The sequence below is a fragment of the Macadamia integrifolia genome, unplaced genomic scaffold (assembly GCF_013358625.1).
Source record: "Macadamia integrifolia cultivar HAES 741 unplaced genomic scaffold, SCU_Mint_v3 scaffold_30A, whole genome shotgun sequence".
NCBI lineage: Eukaryota > Viridiplantae > Streptophyta > Magnoliopsida > Proteales > Proteaceae > Macadamia > Macadamia integrifolia.
The window spans coordinates 101566-123351 of NW_024870663.1; the positions used below are offsets into that span (position 1 = coordinate 101566).

The window sequence follows — 21786 nt, forward strand, 5'->3', positions numbered from 1 at the left end:
AAAAAAAAGAAGAGAAGAGAGAAGCAGCAGAGAAGAGGAGAGAAATTGAAAATAAAAGAGAGAGAAGACGAGAAGAAGACAGAACAGAATCAGAAGAAGAAGAAGCAAGGAGAGAGGCAGAACCGTACCTGGTTTTTGGTTCGAAATCCTCCCACAATCTTCTGTTGCACCTCATCTCCAAGTCGACCTCCCTGAAACTCCATCTCAGCTCACGCATCTTCCAAGTTCCGCTGCATCCGCTGGAGAACCTGCTGAGTTCCATCGCTGGTGGCTGGTTTCATTGTAAGGAAAGAACCATCTTCTCTTGTTGGTAAGCCCAATCCCACCCCGAGACCTTTTCTCCCTTTTTCTTTCTTTAGTTTTCTTAATTTCCCAATTTTGCCCCTCTCCTTACAATGGAACCAGCCACCAGTGAGACCTTTTCTCCCTTTTTCTTTCTTTAGTTTTCTTAATTTTCCAATTTTGCCCCTCTCCTTATATTTTAATTCCTTTATCCCTATTTTATTTTGATTCCAGTTTTGCCCTTCCCATATATTTGCTTTGTGTTTCTAAATTGATTTCCTTCTAATTACCATTGTGCCCTCCACTTAAATATCTTCATTTAATTACCATTCTGCCATTCTTCTTTAAGCTTCCGTTTATTTACTACCTTGTCATTATCTATTTATCATCACTGTGGTAGCCAATAGTGAAGTTATCCAGTAGCTGAACTCCTATAAGGGAGAGACTGATAAAAAAATTGATGCTCTCACTACCATTGTCACTTCCTTTAAGACAATGATGGAATCTATGCAAGTTTCTATTGATAGATTGGTGGCCCAGATAAGGGAAAGAGTCCCATCTAGTCTGGGGATTCTTCCAACACCACTCCACGGGATCGGTCACTCCCACTGCCACCACCACCATTACATCATACACCACCACCACCACCTCCACCATCATATGGAACTGGTCGATATGATGATGGAGCGGAATGAACAACAAAATTGGATGCCCTTGATTTTTATGGAGATAACAATCCAGAATTGTACCTTGGCTGGATTCACAGCTTGGAGACATTCTTCGGATGGTATGGGTTGACTGAGGCTCGAAAAATCTTATTTGTAGAGGCTAAATTGAAGGGCACAGCCCGAGTCTAGTGGGTTAAGCAACAACAACAAAACCGTACCCGAGGCATTGGTTTAGTCACTACTTGGGCTGAAATGCATGAAGTCATGAACCGGAGATTCTTGCCTTCTGATTACAAGCAACACATGCATCTTAGATTTGCACAGTTGAAACAGGAGAATTTGACCGTTGAATAATATGTTGCGAGATTTTATTATTTGGCCACTTGTTCTGATTTTGAGTGGGATGAAGAAGTATTAGTGGCACAATTTTGCAATGGTTTTCATCCTCAACTTAGTGTTGCCCTTACATCTAGTTGACTAGCTACCATAGAAGACGCCGTGCAAGTAGCGTATCAGGTTGAGGAAAGTCTAAAACGCCCATACAATTGGAGAAATTTTGTAGATACTTTTCCTCGAGGTACTAGTTCCATCCTGCAACAGCCTCTTACCCAAGAAAGGTCATCTAGCAAACCACAGGCTAGTGTTACATCTATAGCCTCTTCACGACCTAGTCGGCCATATTATCCACCTTGATATGTTTTTAAAATGTCATCTTCATGGCTACTAGTACATACTCACCCCCTCGGTGTGGTTCAGATAAACCTTCTGATTCAACAAAATTTACAGTTCGGTGTTCCTCATGCAATGGATTTGGACATATCAATGTTTAATGTCCTAGCCATTTGGTTGCTTTTATTGATAAAGATTCTCCTATATCATATATTCTCAAAGAGCAACTTGGTTTTGACACAGTTGATTTAAGAGAAGAGCGTGCGCCAGGTGAAGTCAATGACCCTCTCAGTGATGAAGACCAACATCCTTTTTATGTCATTCGTCATGTGTTAATCACTCAGAAAGTCACTAACAATGAAGATTGGCGACGCAGTAGTATTTTCCAGACTCGTGTGAAGTGCAATGGCTAGTTGTTAACCTTGGTCATTGATGGAGGTAGTTGCACTAATGTTATCTCTGAAGACGCTGTTTGTAACCTGGGATTGGAGACAGAGCCACATCCAAATCCCTACAAGGTTGCTTGGGTGAATTGTGAACAACACTAATCTCAAAATCACAGATAAGTGTTTGGTCACATATTCTATTGGTGGATTTAATGATACAATCCAATGTGATGTCCTCACTTTGAAGGCGTGCCATATCCTTCTTGGTCGACCTTGGTTGTTTGACAAGAAAGTACAGTATTATGGCTATGCCAATACCTATGCTTTCAAGCATGCCAACAAGACTGAAGTTTCATCTTGCCAAAGATCTCCCTGAAATTAAGCTCAAGAAGATGGTGGGATCGTTCCTCATTCAGTGTATTCCTTCAGATGGTCTCCTCGGTCCTTTTCCTAACTCGACGGAGTCGAGTTCTTTTCAGAGGAGGAGAGTTGATGCAGATATGGCTGCACTTATCTGGTTGGACCAGCATGACCGGCTTTGGAAGCCAAGAGCCAAGAAGAAGAACCAGTCCAACCCAAGGTTTTGGTCTAACAAGGGTTGGAAATAAAATTAGCAGTTACTTAGTATTTTATTTCATGCCTTTTATTTTCCAGATTTGAATGTAGGAGTTAGGATTTATTTCCTTGCATTGGTTTCCTTTTATGGTTGTTTTCTAGTTTAGGCTAGTTTCCATTTTAGTTAAGTTTTTAATTTCATGTTCCTATTTTCCTATATATAGGCTATAACCGATGGAAGACTTAGAGTGATTTTGATTATTGAATGAAGATGTTGAGTTTGTGCACTAGTGAAATGAGTGATTCCCCCTTTTCCCCTTCTCTACTCTGATTTTCCCTTTTTTTCCCTAAGGCTCTCCATCAGCTAGGCCTCAGGCGTATTAAAGACATGAATAATGCGGGCATCCTCAAATTATTCTGGAGGATTGCCTCTAAGCAGGACAATATCTGGATCTCCTGGATCTACTCCTGCCTCCTCAAATCCAACTCTATTTGGTCTGCTGCTCCCCACTCGGACTCCTCTTAGGTCTGGAGAGGTATCCTCCGCCTCAGGCCCTTAGCCCTTGAGGCCATCTCCTATTCCATTGGAAGTGGAGCCTTTACTTCTCTTTGGCTGGATCCCTGGCATCCCTCGGGCGTCCTCCTCCATGTTCTCAGTCCCAGAAATATTTACTCCTTGAGGTTGGACATAATGGCTTTGGTCTCCTCTGTCCTTGGTCTGGAACGATGGGTTGCCTCCCCCCTTCCCAACCCTTTGAGCAATCTCTGGGCCCACATGCCTCCCCTTCCCCCCAACCACTTGGAGAAGGACGATTCCATCCTCTGGAACCCTTCCCCATCTAAGAAGTTCAACTTCTGCTCTACCTGGAACTTCATTAGGACTAAAGGTTAGCCAGCCCTTTGCCTCAAAGTCCTATGGTTCAAAGGCCATATCTCCCGCCATAGCTTTACCACATGGCGAGCTCTCACTAACTGCCTCCCCAAGCAGTCTTTCCTCCTCCACTGCCACATTTAAGTTCCTCCCGCCTGCTGCCTTTGCTGGAGAGGTGACGAGGATGTGGATCATCTCTTCTTCTCCTGTCCCCTCTCTTCTTCCATTTGGAAGAAAGTCCTTTCTCGCTGTTGGCTCGGTAGAAGAGTTCTCCCTTTCAATAGGGAATGGATTTGGATTGACATGACCTTCCATGGTCCCACCGTTTTTGATACTGTTGGGAAACTTGCTTTTTGTGCCACTATTAACCACATTTGGATGGAGAGGAATCTTCATAGATGGACGTCCAACTCCTGCTCCTTCGACGGGATTTGGAAGGCCATCTCCTTCGAAGTCTCCACCAAAATCGCCACCATCCAGCCCCGTATGGTCCTGGAATCCCCTCGGAATAGACACATAATTCACTCTTGGAATCTCCCCTCTCATATTCTCCCCCCCTTGAGGGATTGTATCCATTAGTTTAATCTTCTTTTTGCTTGGGCTTGTCCCTTTGTCGGGCCATGTGCCTCTCCCCCCTCCCCCCTCATTTGTGTATTTTTTCTTCTTGGGTTAATATATTTATTCATCCGAAAAAAAAAAAAAAAATAAGGCCTTGGTGAACATGTTACCAAACTGATCCAAAGAGCCAATAAATGATGTAGCAATCCACTTCTTCATCACATTATCCTGCACAAAGTGATAATCGGCCTCAATGTGGTTAGTCCACTGATGAAACACCAGATTACTAACAATATAGCTCGCTGCCTAATTATTGCAATACATTTCCATAGACTTACTAATTGGGAACCCAAGCTTTTGAACAAGAGATTTGAGTTGCATTAGTTTAGATGCAGTATGCGCTATGGCCCTATAATCAGCCTCTGCACTAGATCAAGCCGCTGTTGTTTGTTTCTTAATCCTCCATGTAACAAGATTACCACCAAATATCCCATAGTAGATCTCCAATCACCATCAGCATCAACCCGTTCGGTATTAGAATAACCAACAATATCAGTGTGACTATGACTTGACATGGCCTTTCCCTGGAGCATCTTTAAGATATCTAAAACTACGACACGTAATCTCCTAGTGAGCTTGCTTAGGATTCTCCATGAATTGACTAACCACACTAACAACAAATGAAATATCTGGTCAAGTAACAATGAGATAATTAAGTTTTCCAACCAGCCTTCTATACCGTTGCTTATCCACAAATTCTTTGTCATCACAAGCCCCAAGTTTCAGATGAGGATCCATAGGGGTATTAGTACCTTTGAGATAGACTGATACCTTTATGCTACAAACAACCTCAATCCGTAAAATATATGAACATTCACATCCTTAATCTGAAGATGGTGATGTAGATAAGCTTTGACATAATCAATATAGAGTATATATAAACCTTGGATCCATGACGACGAACAAATATAGAGTGATCATAAGTTTCATAACAAAACCGTGTGGACCCCTTAACCAGCCACAACCCTACTAAACGTATCAAACCAGGCATGAGGGGCCTGTTTCGACCATAAATAGCTTTGTGAAGCCAGCATACCTTCTGTGGACTTTCCCCCTTAGAAACATATCCATTAGGTTGCTCCATACACACCTCCCCCTCTAAATCACCATCGAGTAATGCATTCTTTATATCAAGCTGAAACAAAGGCCAATCAAGATTAACTAACAACCAAAAATATAAGCACATGGACAGAGTTAAAACAGGCCACGGGAGAAAAAGGTTTCAAAGTAGCCAACTCCATAAGTCTGATTGTAGCTGTTTACAACCAAGCGAGATTTCAGTCGCTCCATAAAGCCCTTGGGGTGAAGTCAGTTAGAGACCATGTCTAGCGATTAAGCAGTGCATCTATTGCTACATAACTTCTTTCTAACCAGGATGAGACAAGTCATGATAATTTTTAGGAACAATATAGTTAGTTAATTCCCAATTAAAATTGGGTTCCATCAAGGATTAACTTTAAGCCCCTCATTGTTTGCGCTTATCATGGATGAATTAACCAGAGACATTCAAGATGAGATTCCTCGATGTATGCTTTTTGCTAATTATGTTGTTTTGGGGGATGAGATAAAAACAATGATTAACGCCCAGTTAGAGTTATGGAGATCAACCCTGTAAATAAAAGGTTTTAAGATAAGTAGAACAATGACGGAGTATATGGTGAGGAAGGATACTGAGCTGGTGAAAATTGATGAGAGGGAGCCTTTGCAAAGTGATTATTTTAAGTATCTGGGCTCAATCATAAATTAAGGTGATATAGAGGATGATGCTCACGAAAAATTAAAATAGGATGGATGAAGTGGAGAGGTGCGTTTGGAGTATTTGACGTTTTCCTTTAAAACTTAAAGGAAAATTTTATAGGATAGTCATACAATAAGCTATGATGTATGGTGTGGACTGTTGTGCAGTTAAGAAGCATCATGTAGAAAAACTCAATGTAATGGAGATGAGGATGTTGAGATTGATTGATAGTAATACTAGGAAGCATAGAGCAAGTGATCAGATGACGTCGAAAAGAGCTGATTGGGGGGAATGATCCATGTAGCCGACCCCATTTAGTTGGGATAAGGTTGAGTTGTTGTATAGGTAGACAAAGAGTTGTGAAGCAAAGAAGAAGATGGGAGACAATAACAAATTGAGTAATAGGATAAACAATGTCGGACTTCTGAGTGTAATAACAAATACCTTTGTGAAGAGCAACTAACAAATCAATGGATGAAGAAGAATCCCTAGGAAAGGAATCTGATTGTAGAGAGGGGCAATAATGGAGTAGCTGTAACTGTCAAAGTCAGCTTTTGTCAGTGCTTATACACCTACAATGGAATTGGTCCTGAGGTAGGGGATGAATTTGTAAGAGGAATAACGACATGAATAGGAGGAGGGCTGAAGAGGTAGTACACCTCATGACCCTTAACAGAGTAATACTGTGTGTTTTCAGAGAAAGTGATATTAGCACTGATAAAATGCTGGTTCATAAAAGGATCATAACCCATGTAACCTTTTTGAGTACGAGAATACCTAAGAAAGACACTTAATGGCACGAGGAGACAACTTCTCAAGACTAGGGCAAAGAATGTGAACAAAGCATATGGATCCAAAACACTCATGGTGGTATCCCAAACAGGGAGGATTGGAAAAAGAGGACTGATTGTTATGGACTGAAGAGAGATACGATTTATCAAGTAGCAAGCAGTCAAAACATCACTCCAATAAAAAATTTGGGAAATTCATATGAAAAATTAAAGAACAAGCAACTTCCAACAAATGTTCATTTTTCGGCTCAACAACACCATTCTGCTGAGGATTATAATGACAACTGGTCTGATGTATCGTGCCAAGTTCAGAATAAAAGGAAGAATTTTTTTTTTCTTGAATATATTCCAAAGTATTGTTAGAATGAAGGACCTTTATAGATAGACCAAATGGAGTTTTTATTTTATTATAGAATTGCTTGAAAATAGACAAAAATTCAGATTGATCCTTTAACAATATAATAAGGTGACAATGAATGAAAACCAAACTGACTCTTGACACAATAAGGACCCCAAACATCAAAATGTACTAAATAAGACGACGAAAGACTCTGAGAGGCATCACGAGAAGGAAGCCTGATGATGCTTTCTAAGCTCACACTTCTCAAACTCAATACGAGAGATAGTCTTGCAACTTGGAATCATTTGCTGAATCTTGGTGAGAGTTAGATGGCCAACCGGTAATTTCTCTAAAGAGGAGAAGAAACACTGGAGGTAGCAAAAGAAGCTGTACATATGACGCCGTCAAGATAGTAAACTACCCCACAACCTCCTCCAATCATCTTCTTTATCTTCAGATCCTGAAAGACACAATAAGAGGGATAAAAGGAAATAGAACAATTCACTGTCTTTGCAAGTTGACTAATAGAAAGAAGATTTAAAGGTAAATGTTGTACATGGAGTACACAATTTAAAGGAACAAAAGAAGAAAGAGAAACACAACCAGAGCCAAAAACTTTAGTAGAAGAACCAATAACAAGTAATAGTATGACTCTGGAGGTGTCAATAGACTTTGGGAAAGAAGAAAATACATGGAACTTACTGGTTATATGGGATGTGGCACCGGGATCAATAACCAAAGATGTAGGGGAAGAGGAAGTAGGAAATGCACCAGTACTTGAGCATAGTTGTCAAGGCATTGCCTTGGTGTCCAGGCACCTTGGATGCTTTGGTCGCCTAGGCGGGTGCCTTGGACACCTGATCGCCTTGTTATTGCCTCGCGTCCAGGCCCCCTCCAATGCCTTGGATTGCCTAGGAAGGCATTGTGACAACCATGGTTTTAAGTTTAGGTCGAAACTTGAAGTTCTAATCGAGATTTCTTGGTTTCAGTACGTTTTGTGACGAAGCGAAGGGTCGAAACCTAATGTCTGTTTAGTTCTCTTGGTGTACAAGAAGAAGATGAAACAGTCATTGTGTTGTATGCTTGTATTTCCCTAACCTACCATATGTTTTGATTTTTTTAATTGCACTTCTATATTTTCAATTGCTAAATTATATGTAGTCAGTGTTTAAAATAGGGCTAGTGTATGGCAGGCAGTCCAAACTGCAAGTACCATTTTGGGTGGTTTTCTTTGTGAAACTAATTCATGGAATTGGTGTAATATGGTAAAAGTAGGCAGCATACTATAAAGAGAGTAAAAGAACAATTTTCTAGGTCTCCAAACCTACTTTTTGATTTTGGCCCAGAAAAATCCCAGGTTTTGGTCGAAACCATAACCTCTCTCTTTGGTGACAAGTATGTACCTGAGTGAGCAGGTTTAGCAGTGGATGTGAACGTTTATGTCTCAAGCTGCTGAAACCCGTTTTAGTTTTTGATTGACCAAGTCATTGTTGCAGGGCTGAAGGATTTCAAGACTTTTCTTACAGTAAGGGCCAGCAGGTCCCCATTGAAGACCTAGCTCTCGTGACAGAGACAGATTGATTACCTCAAGCTGAAGAAGCAAGGTTGGCATCATTAATTGACACTGCTGTGGAAGTTCCTTCAGACATAGAAGTATCAGCAAACCACTGATGTGATCACGTAGGTTTACCATGCTTCACCCAACTTGTATCAACAGTATGATTGACCTATCCATAGTGAGTACACCGACATACGGCTTGGTCTGATTTCTGTCCTCTACCTCTACCACCACCACGACCTCGACCTCCCCTGAATCTCGATATCTTCTAGGAAAACCAGCATCATAACCACATCCTCTGCTGTTAGAAACAAATGCTGAATTTTCCTTAGAAGGGGAGGATAGTTCAGATTTGGCAAGAGAGGAAGAAACAGTCTGTTGTATCCGCCAAAAGGCCTCATTTATAGAAAGAATTTTCTCCTGCAAGGATCTGACTATTGACAGGCTCCAAGTGAGAATCTAATCCAGATAAAAATTTAGCCACAAGGAATCCAGCATGCTGAGACTGACACTTCGAGGCCAGTAGCAAAAGGGGCTGGTATATATTTAAGTTCTTCCCACATGCACTTGAGTGCATTGTAATAATCACCCACAGATTTACCACTTTGTTTGAAGGAGAAAATCTTCTCATAGAGATTGTACACTCTGGACATGTTCTTATCCTGAGAAAGGATTTCCTTATAATTCCAGACACCTTTAGCAATAGTGTGAAACATAAAATTCACTCCAACTGAAGGCTCCATGCTATTCCGTAAACACACAAGGAGTATCATTTTCACTCATTCATTCTTTATATTCTTTAGAGGCAGAGGGTGGAGGATCATGAATCAAATGGTCCATCTTTATCTTGGCATTGATATACGCTTTTACAGCCTGTGCCCAGAGCAATTGATTGGAGGTACCGTTGAGTTTCATGGAAGTAATTTGAACATTCACAGAGTCCACTGTGGGTTTTGAATCATCAATTATGTAAAAGGAGATGAAATTCTAGTAACAATCACAAAAAATAAGAAGCCTCAACTGAAAACCGCATATCTCAGGATCAAACCTTACTTTGCAGGAAAAAAAAAAAGAAGAGGGGCAATTAAACAACTGCAGGTTGAAAACCCGATCAGAACACCAGTCTCTAGTGATCAGAGTACAATATAGGAATAGAATAACTGTTTAAATAAAAACAAGGAGAAAAAACATAAAAAAAATCCAACCACTGTCTGCTGTTGAAGATAAAATCTATATTTGCTATGGCAATCACCCACACAGGTTGAAGTCAAGGTATCCATAAAATAACCACACTCCATGCAAGAACTGGTTCTTCTCAACAAGCAAAACCCTAGTTTTCCATGTTTTTCCCAACTATGGTTTCACAGTAGATACAGCAGCATTGGTTGCTGCGAACCACAAGAGCTGGGAAGAAAACCACAAGAGCCTTAAAAGGGCTTTCAAAACAATGAAACAACTTGGCTGAAATTGATCAAACCTGCTGTCATACCATGTGACAATACCAGAGCTTGAAGATCCTGCGCAACACAAGGAAAGAAGAAGAAGAAAGGAGGAAGAAGATCTGGAAAGCACCCTAGTGCTCATGGTTAGGATTCTGGACTGACTAACTGTGAGACTAACCGTGAGCCTAGGCACATGTATTTGTACTGTAACTAATTGTTTATAATTACATAAAAGGACCCGAGTTATGTACAATCACACATAAACCCAGACATAATAAAAACGATGAAAGGGACAACAACAATCAATTGTAACCAACTTGGAAACAGCCTCTCCTGCGAAGAAGGGGGTAAGGCTGCATACATTTGCCCCTCCCAGACCCTGCAGTAGCGGGAGCCTCGTGCATTGGGTTGCTTTTTTTTAATCAATTGTAACCAACTTGGTTACAAACAGATTTACCCATTACAATTATACAAATTTCTTTTTTGGAAAACACAAAAAGTTACGGTCATATTGAAAAAGATTATGGGTAATATAGTAATTTCAGTGTTACCAAATAAAGATGATTAAATTAGCTTTTAGGGTTAGAAGAATTTATGCAATTATTTTTTTTTGACTTCAGGCATAGGATACTCACAATATGAAGTCAAGAACATTGAATACATCTGTCATTCCATGATATTTAGACTGTAAGCTTTAGAACGAAACAATAGATGTCCATGGAACAGAGCTGGGTATAATTTTCTTTCTATCCTCCAACAAACCAGGTTTAAAACACCAACAAAAAGTATTCCATGTAGCTCATCAATGAATCATTTTAGAGGTTCCCTATAAAAATCTGGAGCAAATAGAATTGTTGGATTCTCAACAAGAAATTTCTATTTATTTTTTTGTTGGACTAGGATGCTTTGTGCTTTGGTATGTTGGTCTTCAATCTAACTATGAGTGTTGACTGATTTTCTACCCATGCTTAAAGATAACATATTAATCTCATTTTGGATGTCTCATTTTTTTTTTTTTTTTCATTTGATTCTTGTTTCTGCAGCTCCCGTTCCTCTGTGGCCTTCCTTTTCTGGAGAAAAGGGCATCACAGACTGCACATTGGATTGTTGGACGGACTGGGAAACACCTTTTTCTCACTGACAATGATGATGGGATGCCTCCTCTTCTTCTTCAAATGGTTAATGACTGTCCTGACCTAAAATTCATGTGAGTATTAATTCTCCCATTGTGACAGCTGGTGGAAGGACAGAACGCAATTGCTTTACCTTTTTTCTATCACAATTAATGTCATCATTATGCCCCCATACAGGTCTGCACTACGATCTTTTAAGCGCTGTGTTGCATATGCCAATGCAAACTATGATCGTATCCTTGCCAACAGTATAGCATTAAATTCTCTTATTTTCTACAGTCCCCGAACAAAAAAGTTGTCATTTCCTTCGGTGTGAAAACATGGTGTTGATCTTTAAGCAATTATGAAGATATGGTTGGCTGGAGGACATCATCAATCCGCCGTCAACATGAGCTACCAAAGGTTTGATTGCTGGATCTGGCTTACTGTTTCATTAGTTTCTCATCAATATTTTGATAATGCAACTTTTTGGTTAAAAAATTGGAATGCAATTTCTTTTCTACTTGTTTCTCCTGGATCACTCCATAAATGGTATTGCTTTTCTTTTCATTTGTTTCTAGTCCAATCTTCTTGTAAAACACGAGAAGTATCCGCACATTGTGTATGTTGAGAGAGATAGAGCTACAGAGATAAACAGAAGATCATCTTCTTGTGTCGGGGATGAGACAGTTGACATGGAAGGTTTGTCAAATATCTTTTCTGACAAGAAATTGTTATGAAATACTTGTTCCATCTTCATCTGTGGGTGTGTGTGTTTTTTTGAGATATTCTTTTTAATTGGAGAAATCTGCATTTGTTTTAATGCGATAATTGTACTTTATCAATTTCAAGAGACCAGTATGTTAGAAGCCCTTTTCATTTTCTAGACATAATTTTTGTTATAAGCTTTTTAGCTTTTGGGGAATCATATCAGATCTCTGACTTGATCCCTCTCATAGACATGGCCAGGACTGAAGAACAGCCAAGTTGCATTGAACATAATCCCAATGAAATTTGGCCAAATCCTTGATAACATTTAAGGGGATTTGAAACCTTCTATTGATTGTTTTAGTTACATAATTCCAGTTTAATTTTTATCACATATGACTATGCAGTTTACATATCTTATATATTGATATTTATTGATAATGGGAAATTATATTTAAACTGGTTATAATTGGTTGTGTATTCTTCTATTTTGGGTCCTGATGGTGTAATGTTTCCCATTTAAAAATTTTTTTGAACCTTGACTGAGCGACTGTTGATTCTTTTGTTGGTTCCATCGACGTATCTTAGTTGAATACTATGACACTATGTCTGATAATAAAGGCTGATAACTAAGAGTTGATCATTCAAAATTTTATGAGTTATAATTGCTTTTGTTGGTCTCGTTTGTTGCTTGATGCCGTTCTATTGGTTATGCATAGTGAAGGAAATGTTTACTACTTATCATACTCCTAGTTTAATCAAGGTTTTTAAGATTTCAGTTTTGAGTTGAAACCAAAATACAACAACAACAAAAAACTCAGCCTTATCCCAACTTAATGGGGTTGGCTACAAGGATCGAGTTAGAGGAAAGACATGGCCATTCCACCTTAGACTAATTTCACGAAGCTTGTCGTTGATCAAGGCAACTCCCAAATCAGCTCTAATATGCTCATTCCGTACTTTATCCTTCATAGTTTCCCGCACATCCATCTTAACATCTTCATCTTAGCTACAATTAATTTCTCTATATGACACTTCTTTACTACTCAATATTCCACCCATAGTTGTCAAGGCGTCGCCAAGGCGTCCAGGCGGTTTGCCTGGGGCCTAGGCAACAGCCGCCTTGTTGCACTGCATGTTGCCTTTTGTTTCGGCACTTATTTATGCCAAATATCATTCAAGTAAATGTTTTTAATATTTGTTATTTCATTTACTTAAGATATTATTCATAAATAAGCAAATACCCCCTATTTGAATCCAAATAGTTTAAAAATCAAATTCCAAAAGGATAAAAAGTCAACCCCCCAGTCCAAGAACAAAAACTGGATTTTGGTTATATGGACGATTTTCAACTTTTAAATCCTAGGGTTTTTCTCAATTATGAAAATTTTATAAATTCTATCATGTTAAAATATTGCTAAAAACCAAAAGTCCGGTAAAAAAATATTTTGTTTTGATATTCATAAAATTATTTTCATTCAGGCGATTTTAACAGTATTAGCGCACTTAAAAATAAGTTTGACTGAAGCATTACTTTGTCATTGCAACTCAGATTTAAGTAATCTTAGACTTGTTAGAAAGCTGGTTTTATATTATAACTAATACAAAAAGTCTCATGTAAAAATAAAATCATTTGACCAGTCAAACTTATTATAGAATTAGAGCATTTTTCTAAATACTGAATTACAAGGTATATATAACTTACTAAATAATGTTAAAAAATTGAAAAAATAAAAAATAACACTTGTTCGCCTAGTTCGCCTTAAGGCGGACGCCTTCTCGCCTAAGCGCTTAGACAACCCTCCACCGCCTTGGTTCGCCTTGGCGCCGTGACAACTATGATTCCACCCCATATATCATGGTTGGGCGAACAACAGTCCTATTGAATTTTCCCTTAAGCTTTAAAGGGATACACTAGTCACGTAACACTCTAGAAGCACCTCTCACTTCATCTATCCCACTTTAATTCTTTGGGAAATATCTTCCTCTATTTCACCATCTTTACTTATAATTAACCCTAAATATCTAAAATAATCACTTTGTGAAATCTCTGTCTCTTCAATTTTCACCATTCCATTATCCATCGTAGCCTTGTAGGGCGGCTGAAATTATACCTCATATACTTCGTCTTCGATCTACTAAAGTACTAAATTTTAGAACCTCTTGTTTCCATGGTTGATCTCCATAACTCCAACTTAGTGTTGATTCCTGCTTTAGTCTCACCCACTAAAACGATGTCATCGGTGAAGAGCATACACTGGGGGACCTCATCCAGAATGCTCTTGGATAACTCATCCATGATAAGCACAAATAGATGGGGGCTTTTAAGGTCGATCCTTGATGTAGCCCAATTGTAATTGAGAATTCCTTGCCTTGACCTCGCACAGATCTCACGCTAGTCACCACACCCTCATACATGTCCTTCATTGTCTCCACATACATACTTGACACCTTTTTCTTTACTAGTACGTGCCAAATTAGATCTCTAGGAACTTTGTCATATGCTTTTTTTAGGTCAAGAAAAACCATGTGGAGATCTTTCTTGTAGGCTCTATAACTTTCCATGAGCGTCCTTAATAGGTAGCCTCTATTGTGGATCTACCTAGCATAATTCCAAATTGGTTCTTTGAGATCTTAGTTTCTCTTCTTAGGCGGGCTTCAATAACCTTCGCCCATAGTTTCATAGTATGACTCATTAGTTTTATGTTTCTATGGTTGTTGCAGCTCTGAATATCCCCTTTATTTTGTAGATCGGGACTACAATTGTCATGACCCAAACCCAGATACAGGTAAGGGTACAGCCCTCGCGGGCAATGATCAAATGATCCAAAACATTCACAAAAAATCAGGCATATGAGAACTCATAAAAATTCAAGTGTCAACAAAATAAAACAACTAAAAGATAAAATATCCCAAAATCATACCTATTGGTGGCAATCTAAGGTGTGTTCCAAAAAAAAAAAAAAAAAAAAAAAAAAAAAAAAAAAACACTTTGTCAGAGTTTACATGAAACAACATCCTACTACAATCATCTACTAAAGTAAAATAAACTAATAGAAAGCTTCAGGTCGCCCTCGAACATGCTGCATCTCGTACCACCAATCTACTCCTCTAAAATGTCATATTTAATGGGGTGAGCTCACTGCCCAGTAGGATACAATGTAATAAGGGAATAACACAGAAACAACAAACCACATACAATGATTAAAAACGATTACTTTAATTTTTCAAAATTATCTTTATGTTTAAACACAACCATTTGCAAAATTTCCATTTTCACACAGCCGGCATTGGGGGAAGTGAGCTGCTACCATTCTGGGATACGAGAGGGAAACTCGGCCCCCATAAATCACATGATCACACAATCACATAGATGTCACAACTCTGTGACTAAATATACACCATTGTGCACAGTGGATATAACTCTCGGGGCTCAACGAGACACACCTCTCTGATCCGGTACGGAGCAGTCCACTTGCTCTCTCACACTTTCACAGGTTTACTTTTTCACAAAACCACATTCTAGTCACAATAATAAAAACTCCAATCAAATTTTTACAAAGAATGCTTAAAACAACACCACGTTGACTCAAAATCCCTTTTAGTATAATTTAATATATAGCACATAACACATGCCACATGACACATATGAATATAACTCAATTTATAACATACAACAGGCCATGGAAATCATCTCATGCAGACATAAATCAAACATAACACACGCTGTGGTGTACACTTATTACAATTCCACTTACTTACGTTTGCAAAAGTGTTACCTCCCCTTTGAGTCCCAAGTGTCTAGGAGGTCCCAATCTAAAATTAGTAATATCCTATATTAATTACTATCTCTCCCAAGATTTGGGTTCCATAAAGAATATTATATTTGGTTCCTATGAATTGAATCCTAGACCTTAATATGAAATAATATTAGATTTCGGTCACACGGTTTGGGTCCCATATTGGGTCGTAAGAAAACCCTGATGGGTTCCAAGAAAACCCTAACCCTAAAACAAAACCCTAAAAACAATTAGGGTCCCAAAAAACCTAAATATTAGGTCACAAGTAATTTGGGTCCCAAAAAGAATATTAGATTTGATCCCACGTAAAGAAAACAAAACCCTAAAAATAATTGGGTACCAAAACCCTAAAAACAATTGATTTGGGTCCCATATTGGGTCCCAAAAAGAATAAACCAACATCTAAAACTTAGGATAAGACCCATATTGGGTTTCAAAAGAAGAACCAGTAGAACTAACAATTTAAACTAAGGATAAGAGGAAGCTTCATTACCTGGAGTGAGTAGAAACATAGAGAAGTAGACACCAAATTCCCCTTCCTCTCCCCTTCTTTCTTTCTTCCTTTCTTTCTCACGATTCTGCTTTCTGCTTTCTTCCCTTTTTTCTTTCTTTTTATAGCTCACACCCTTTCTCCACGTCTCTTTTCTCCCTCTCTCACGTCTCTCTCTCTCTCTCTCTCTCTCTCTCTCTCTCTCTCTCTCTCTCTCTCTCTCTCTCTCTCTCTCTCTCTCTCTCTCTTCCCCCTCTTTTCCCTCTCCTACACTCCCACAGATCTCTAAAAGGGGTGGGGTCCACAAAGAATGTTTTAAAAATAAAAGAACAAAAATCAATTAAATAAAACCCCCTTACTTACTATTAACAAGACTTGAACCTAGGACCTCTAGATAGTCAAGGTACTAACCTCTAGGCTAACTCATTAAGTCATCAAATAAACCCTAACTTTAAATATTTAAGTAAGCTTAGAAAATAACATAAAAAAGATATATGTTCTAAGGTCCCAAAATTTGGGGCATTACAACAATGCTTCTCATCCACTCATCTGGCATCTTCCTTGTGTTAATAATCCTGTTAAACAACTTGCTTAGCCTAACAACCCTGCAAGCTCCTAAGGATTTCGTCACTTTAATTGGGATCTCACCTGGGCCTGGTATCTTGTCTGCTTTCATCTTTCTTAAGGCTTCATTAGCTTCTATAATTCTAATTTTTCGTACATATCTATGCTGTATGGTGTCTTGATGGGCAGAGCAATCTCCCGGGTCAATCCTACTCGGGGAATCTCCATTTAGTGGGGCACTAATATACGCATCCCATCTCTTCACAATGTCTTCATCCCTTACCAACACTTTTCTGTCATCACCTTTGATACACCTCACCAGGTTGAAATCCCGACTCTTTCTTTCTCGCAATTTGGCTATCTTATATATAGATTTTCCCCTTCTTTTGTATTCAAGTTACCATACAAATCTTCATATTTCTTTGCCCTGGCCATCCCACGATCCTCTTAGCTTCATTTTGTGCATTAAAATACCTCTTCTTATCCTTTAGTCCTTTGCCATGTCTTAAAATACCTCTTCTTATCCTTGGATTGCCTAGATGTCGTGACAACTATTCCTTACATCTCTTATTTTCAAATAAATCCTTTCAATATTTTTATTTGAAAACAAGTGAAAAAGAGATTTGTACTTTACTGATAACCTCATTTCCTTTTTTATTACTATGGGATTGTGTTCTTTATATTACATATAAGCCTCTAACCCTGTTTTAATAGTACTGCCTTGTTCAATAAAGAGTCACCTAGGTGGATACCTTGGCTCCCAGGCACCATGACAACTATGGTGCCCACAAGGAATTTCTGTTTTTATTTTCTCATGTCGATAATTGTCTTTGAATTTTTTTGATGATGGATTATTATCTGATTAGAATGGGGTGGTGGATGAGGAATAGATTTTATCTTTGTGGTGATGACCTGGAAGGTGTATATCGTTTTTTCATCATCTACTAGTTTTCTTGGGAGGTACGGGGAGGGTGTCTTTCAGTTATCCAGGCTTGTCGGCTGTTGTCAAACTCTCCTTTGGCAATGCTGGTGGAATGAGAAGGTGGAGTGCCTATGGAGGGAAGAATCACTGCTTTTTGGAGAATGATCCCCTTTGCTGTTTGATGCACAGTTTGGAAAGGGGATTGCCTGTATTTTTCTACATAAAGAGGAATCATCAGCTAGAGTTGCAGAGAAGGCTAAAGGCTCAGTGGTTGCGTGGTGCTCTGTAATTCCAGACTTGATTGAGGATAACACTTTTTATATGAGGAAAACTGGGAGGATTTTGTAGATGTGCGAAGTCAGGATGCGAGGGCTTTGGGTTTGTCAAGGGTAAATGGGGTTTCTTTCTGCAAAGGGCCAGTTTTGGCCTTTGGAAAGTGTACATAATCTTGAGTTTACAGGTTGCTTATTTGAGTTGATTAATACAATTTCAGTTTCCTTCTCCAAAAAAAAAAAAAGATATGATGATGCACAGAAAATTGTCAGATCTAGTGAATTTGATTCATGTGTTAAAATGGCTAGTACCTGAGCTTTATGTTGGTAAGTGTTTTTAGGTACCTAACTCTCTCTACATACACACTATATGCTCTCTCTAAAAAAATGAGCAACCCAGTGCATGAGGCTCCCGCTACTGCATGGTTTGGGAGGGGCAAGTATATGCTTTCTCTCTCTATATATGCACAATATCCAGTGTTATATCCACTTACCAGTTCAACCATATGCCAAATTGGTTCTTTTAACACCTAGCAAGTCCGTCTAAACATACTACAAAAACTTGGATTCTCTCCCTCATATGTTCTTTTACTATGTTTGTGGATGCACTTTTACATTCATCCATGCCAATTTTATTTTAATTTATATTTTTAATGAAAATATTCTAAGATCACTAGGATTCTGTTCATAGTGTTATAGTAATTCTTATATACCCCTATTCTGTTGTCCATATTTAGAGGAGATGATAAGAGGTCTCACTCAAGTTGCTTGGGAACGAGTGGATGTTAGCTTCCAGAAAAGTAGACAAAGATACATTGCACACAGTACCATTCAGGTAACTGCTTCTGCTGAATGGATGAATAATAATTACTTTATATTATTGAACTACATTATGATCTGCTATATTTTCATTTCATTGTGATACATTTTCATACACTGCTACCTTTCCCCCACATGGGTCTTGGTTGCTGCAGTAGAATGGTTTTGTTATTATAGATTTAGCTTAATTTGTTCTTGTTTTGCATTAGAATACTTGTAACACAATCTGAGGTTTTGAGATTAACCCTTCATTAGCATGATGCTTCAAAAGATAAAGAGAACACACTATCCATGCAAAATCTCGGGGCAGAACATGAAGATATACATAATTGAAGATACTGGTGACTTGATGATATTTGAATTTTTCTCCACGCCTGCTCCTGTATTTTCAATATTTGTGTGAAAATAGCTGGTCATGGTTCTTGTATCCTTCCAATTCTATCATGTTCATAGAATTCTTTCTCCCCCTATAAGTAGGCATGTTCATACATGAATGTAGAAAGTAACTAACTTATGTCAGCTGAGCAAATGAAAACCGACCTTATAAATAGATAACAGTCCAAAAAATGAGAAACAAAGGTGAGGAGCAGAATCCAGAGCCCCTTCAGCTAAAGTAGTTAATGCAGATCAAAAGAAGGATCTGCTGTGTCAGGCTTCAGGGAGAGGATGAGAGATGAAGAAAGAGAAGATAAGGGGCTGTTCCAGGGTTGTGAACAGTACCCTTGAACAGTGGTTTTAGAAGAAAAAAATAGGAGAGAAGGGAGAAGAGAGAGAGAGAGAAAGGAGAGACACCAACCTTCACTTCAAAATAAAACTAAACCTGAACTCATTCCATTACGTAGCATATATAGATTACTGACCCCTCATCTTTCTATTTCCTAACACAACTAACAAATTAGAAAATTTCCTAAATCCCTGAACTTGAGAGCCATGGATTCTGAAAATAGAAAATTTCTAGAAGTTATGGAATTTCTAAAACCAGATTGAGTTCGTTAACAAAATGCAAATAACCCAAATTAGTAACTCAATATAGACCCAATCTTACCTAAATCTTCTAAAAGACTGAAAATAGAAACGGTTCCAAAATAGAAACAAATAAAAAAAGGATCCTAACTAAAATGATACTGACCTATACACTAGGACACACAATACGAAAAAAGACTCTTTCTAGACAAAATTAACTTAACTACACATGGGACCCACAGAATCCTGTTTATGTACTTAATCCCGTGTACTCCTTAAATCCTAAATTTGGGCGTTATAAAATAGGCCCATTATGTTGATAAACCCAACAATAAAAGACCAAGGCCCATAGAATTGAACCATAGGCCAAAATAAAGTACTCCGAGGCCTAATTGGCCCAATTGCACTGTTAAGTGCATCAATTGTTTCCCTTTATCATCATCGGTTTATAAGAGTGGGCTTTGCATATGTTTCCTATTTGTTTTCGTCATTGTTATTATACTTGTCACCATAAATGCATGTTACACTCAGAGTCAAAGAGTCTTTCCTTATATTTCTTCCACCTATATCACAGGTGAAGAGCTATTGGTTGAATTCAGATGGAGTGGATGTGGTTTTTCACATGATTGATAACTTCCTTCTCTAATTCCAGTACAAATTCTTGGTGCCCCTGTATGGTGAATCAGTGATGATAGGTTAGATTGCTTGTTCACTTATAAGCTTGTACTTTATCTCATAGTAAAGGTTTTCTTGCACAGTGTGAGTGCTTGTACACAATTAACTGTGTTGTATGCCAGCTATTCTTTATTGTAATCATACATTGAGATTTTCATCCTTGATTTCTTCAGAGTGTCAGTTCATTGCTGACCTTTTCAATCAACTTTCCAAGTGACAAATCATGTAAATCTATTGTTATTATTCTAAGCTGCAACCAGTGCAAACAGGTGAAACAAAACTAAGACCTTCAGAACAGGAAGGGTAAAAAAGAAAAAGCAGACTAATAGACTAGCAGATGGAACCGGAATCATGACAATCTTTGCGCATCGTTCCAGGGTTGTTTCGACATCTGTTGGAACCGAAATATTTCGTGATATTTCGGAAAAACCTTGAACTATGATTTCAAGTTTCAACCATATTAGATGCATTAAAAGTGAAGATGATAAAGTATTAATAAGTGATGATAATATTAAAGAGATGGAAAAAACTATTTCTACAATTTACTAAATGAAAACAATACAAGTAATAGTTTTTAGAAGATTGTAATAACTGTCAAGAAACCAAATCCTAAAACTCCATGAGTGAGGAGGAGAGAGTGATCTATTATTGGAGGAGGAGAGGACTGTGGTTGTTGAGGTATATCCGTCAATGTGTGAGACAACATCAGAATTGTTTGTGGTCCTTGTTTCACCTTGATGGTGTTTCGTGCACCATCATGTAGTATAACGGCCTTACTTTGACACGATCGTCCTTAGAGAACATCACAATGCGTTAGTGGACTTGACTAGGCAAGCACTGGGTACTGAAGGTGCCCAAATTGTAAGTTGACCCGTATTCTCATGCAACTGCAATGACCACTTCCTTAGCCTTAGGCCCAAAACCTCGCACATAAATTTTCTTGCCAAGTTGCTTTCGTGGAAGGTTAACTGCCCGAACTAGTTCTACGGAGATGAGATTAGCTTTTGCTCCATTGCCGAAAACTGTATGTATCACTGTCGAGTCTCGTCATCAGACTGGCTAAGTTAGATTCAACTTCATCATCATTAACAGCACTGGGGCCATCATTTGGATCAAGTGGAATAGGTTCAGAAATGTCCTCATCATCCTTGTTCATATTTTCGTCGAACCAGAAGATCTTGCCAGGATGGCTTGGTAAGCAAGCCACCAGTTATGTGGGCGCCAACTTCCAGTTCTTTCTCTTCTTTCTTTTATTTTATTGTTTTCCTTCTTGTTTATTTTCTTTCTTGACGAGTTGATCTCATCTCATTCTTTATTATTGTAGTATATACTACTCCATATGATAGTAAAGAAACTAGTTTTTTAGCCTATATTTCCGCCGACCAGCATTCGGTTATTCCCTGGAGTGCCAAACCAGTAGACCAATAATTCATGTTCCTAGTGGGCCAACATTCTTTTGTTCCATTCTAGGTCTAGATTTGTAAGCTGAAGAACTATTGATAAGTGACTGTACTTTTCTTCAGTTCTAGGTGAAGACCTGTAA

General features: G+C 38.5%; 1 protein-coding gene across 4 annotated transcripts in view; it reads left to right on the forward strand.

The window, feature by feature from the left end:
* Positions 1 to 21786, forward strand: part of LOC122071613 — a 51307-nt gene that overhangs the window by 16198 nt on the left and 13323 nt on the right. For 3 of the 4 annotated variants that reach the window (XR_006138222.1, XR_006138223.1, XR_006138224.1), the window contains exons 5-10: positions 10962 to 11125; positions 11229 to 11284; positions 11401 to 11453; positions 11612 to 11732; positions 18524 to 18621; positions 20143 to 20263. Coding sequence is in view for 1 of the 4 variants with exons in the window: in XM_042636000.1 (XP_042491934.1) it covers positions 10962 to 11125; positions 11229 to 11284; positions 11401 to 11453; positions 11612 to 11732; positions 18524 to 18621; positions 20143 to 20214 (564 nt within the window). In the remaining 3 variants the exon portion in view is untranslated. Of the gene's footprint in view, positions 1 to 10961; positions 11126 to 11228; positions 11285 to 11400; positions 11454 to 11611; positions 11733 to 18523; positions 18622 to 20142; positions 20490 to 21786 lie in introns of those variants that run through there. The other variant, XM_042636000.1, reaches the window with a different exon arrangement.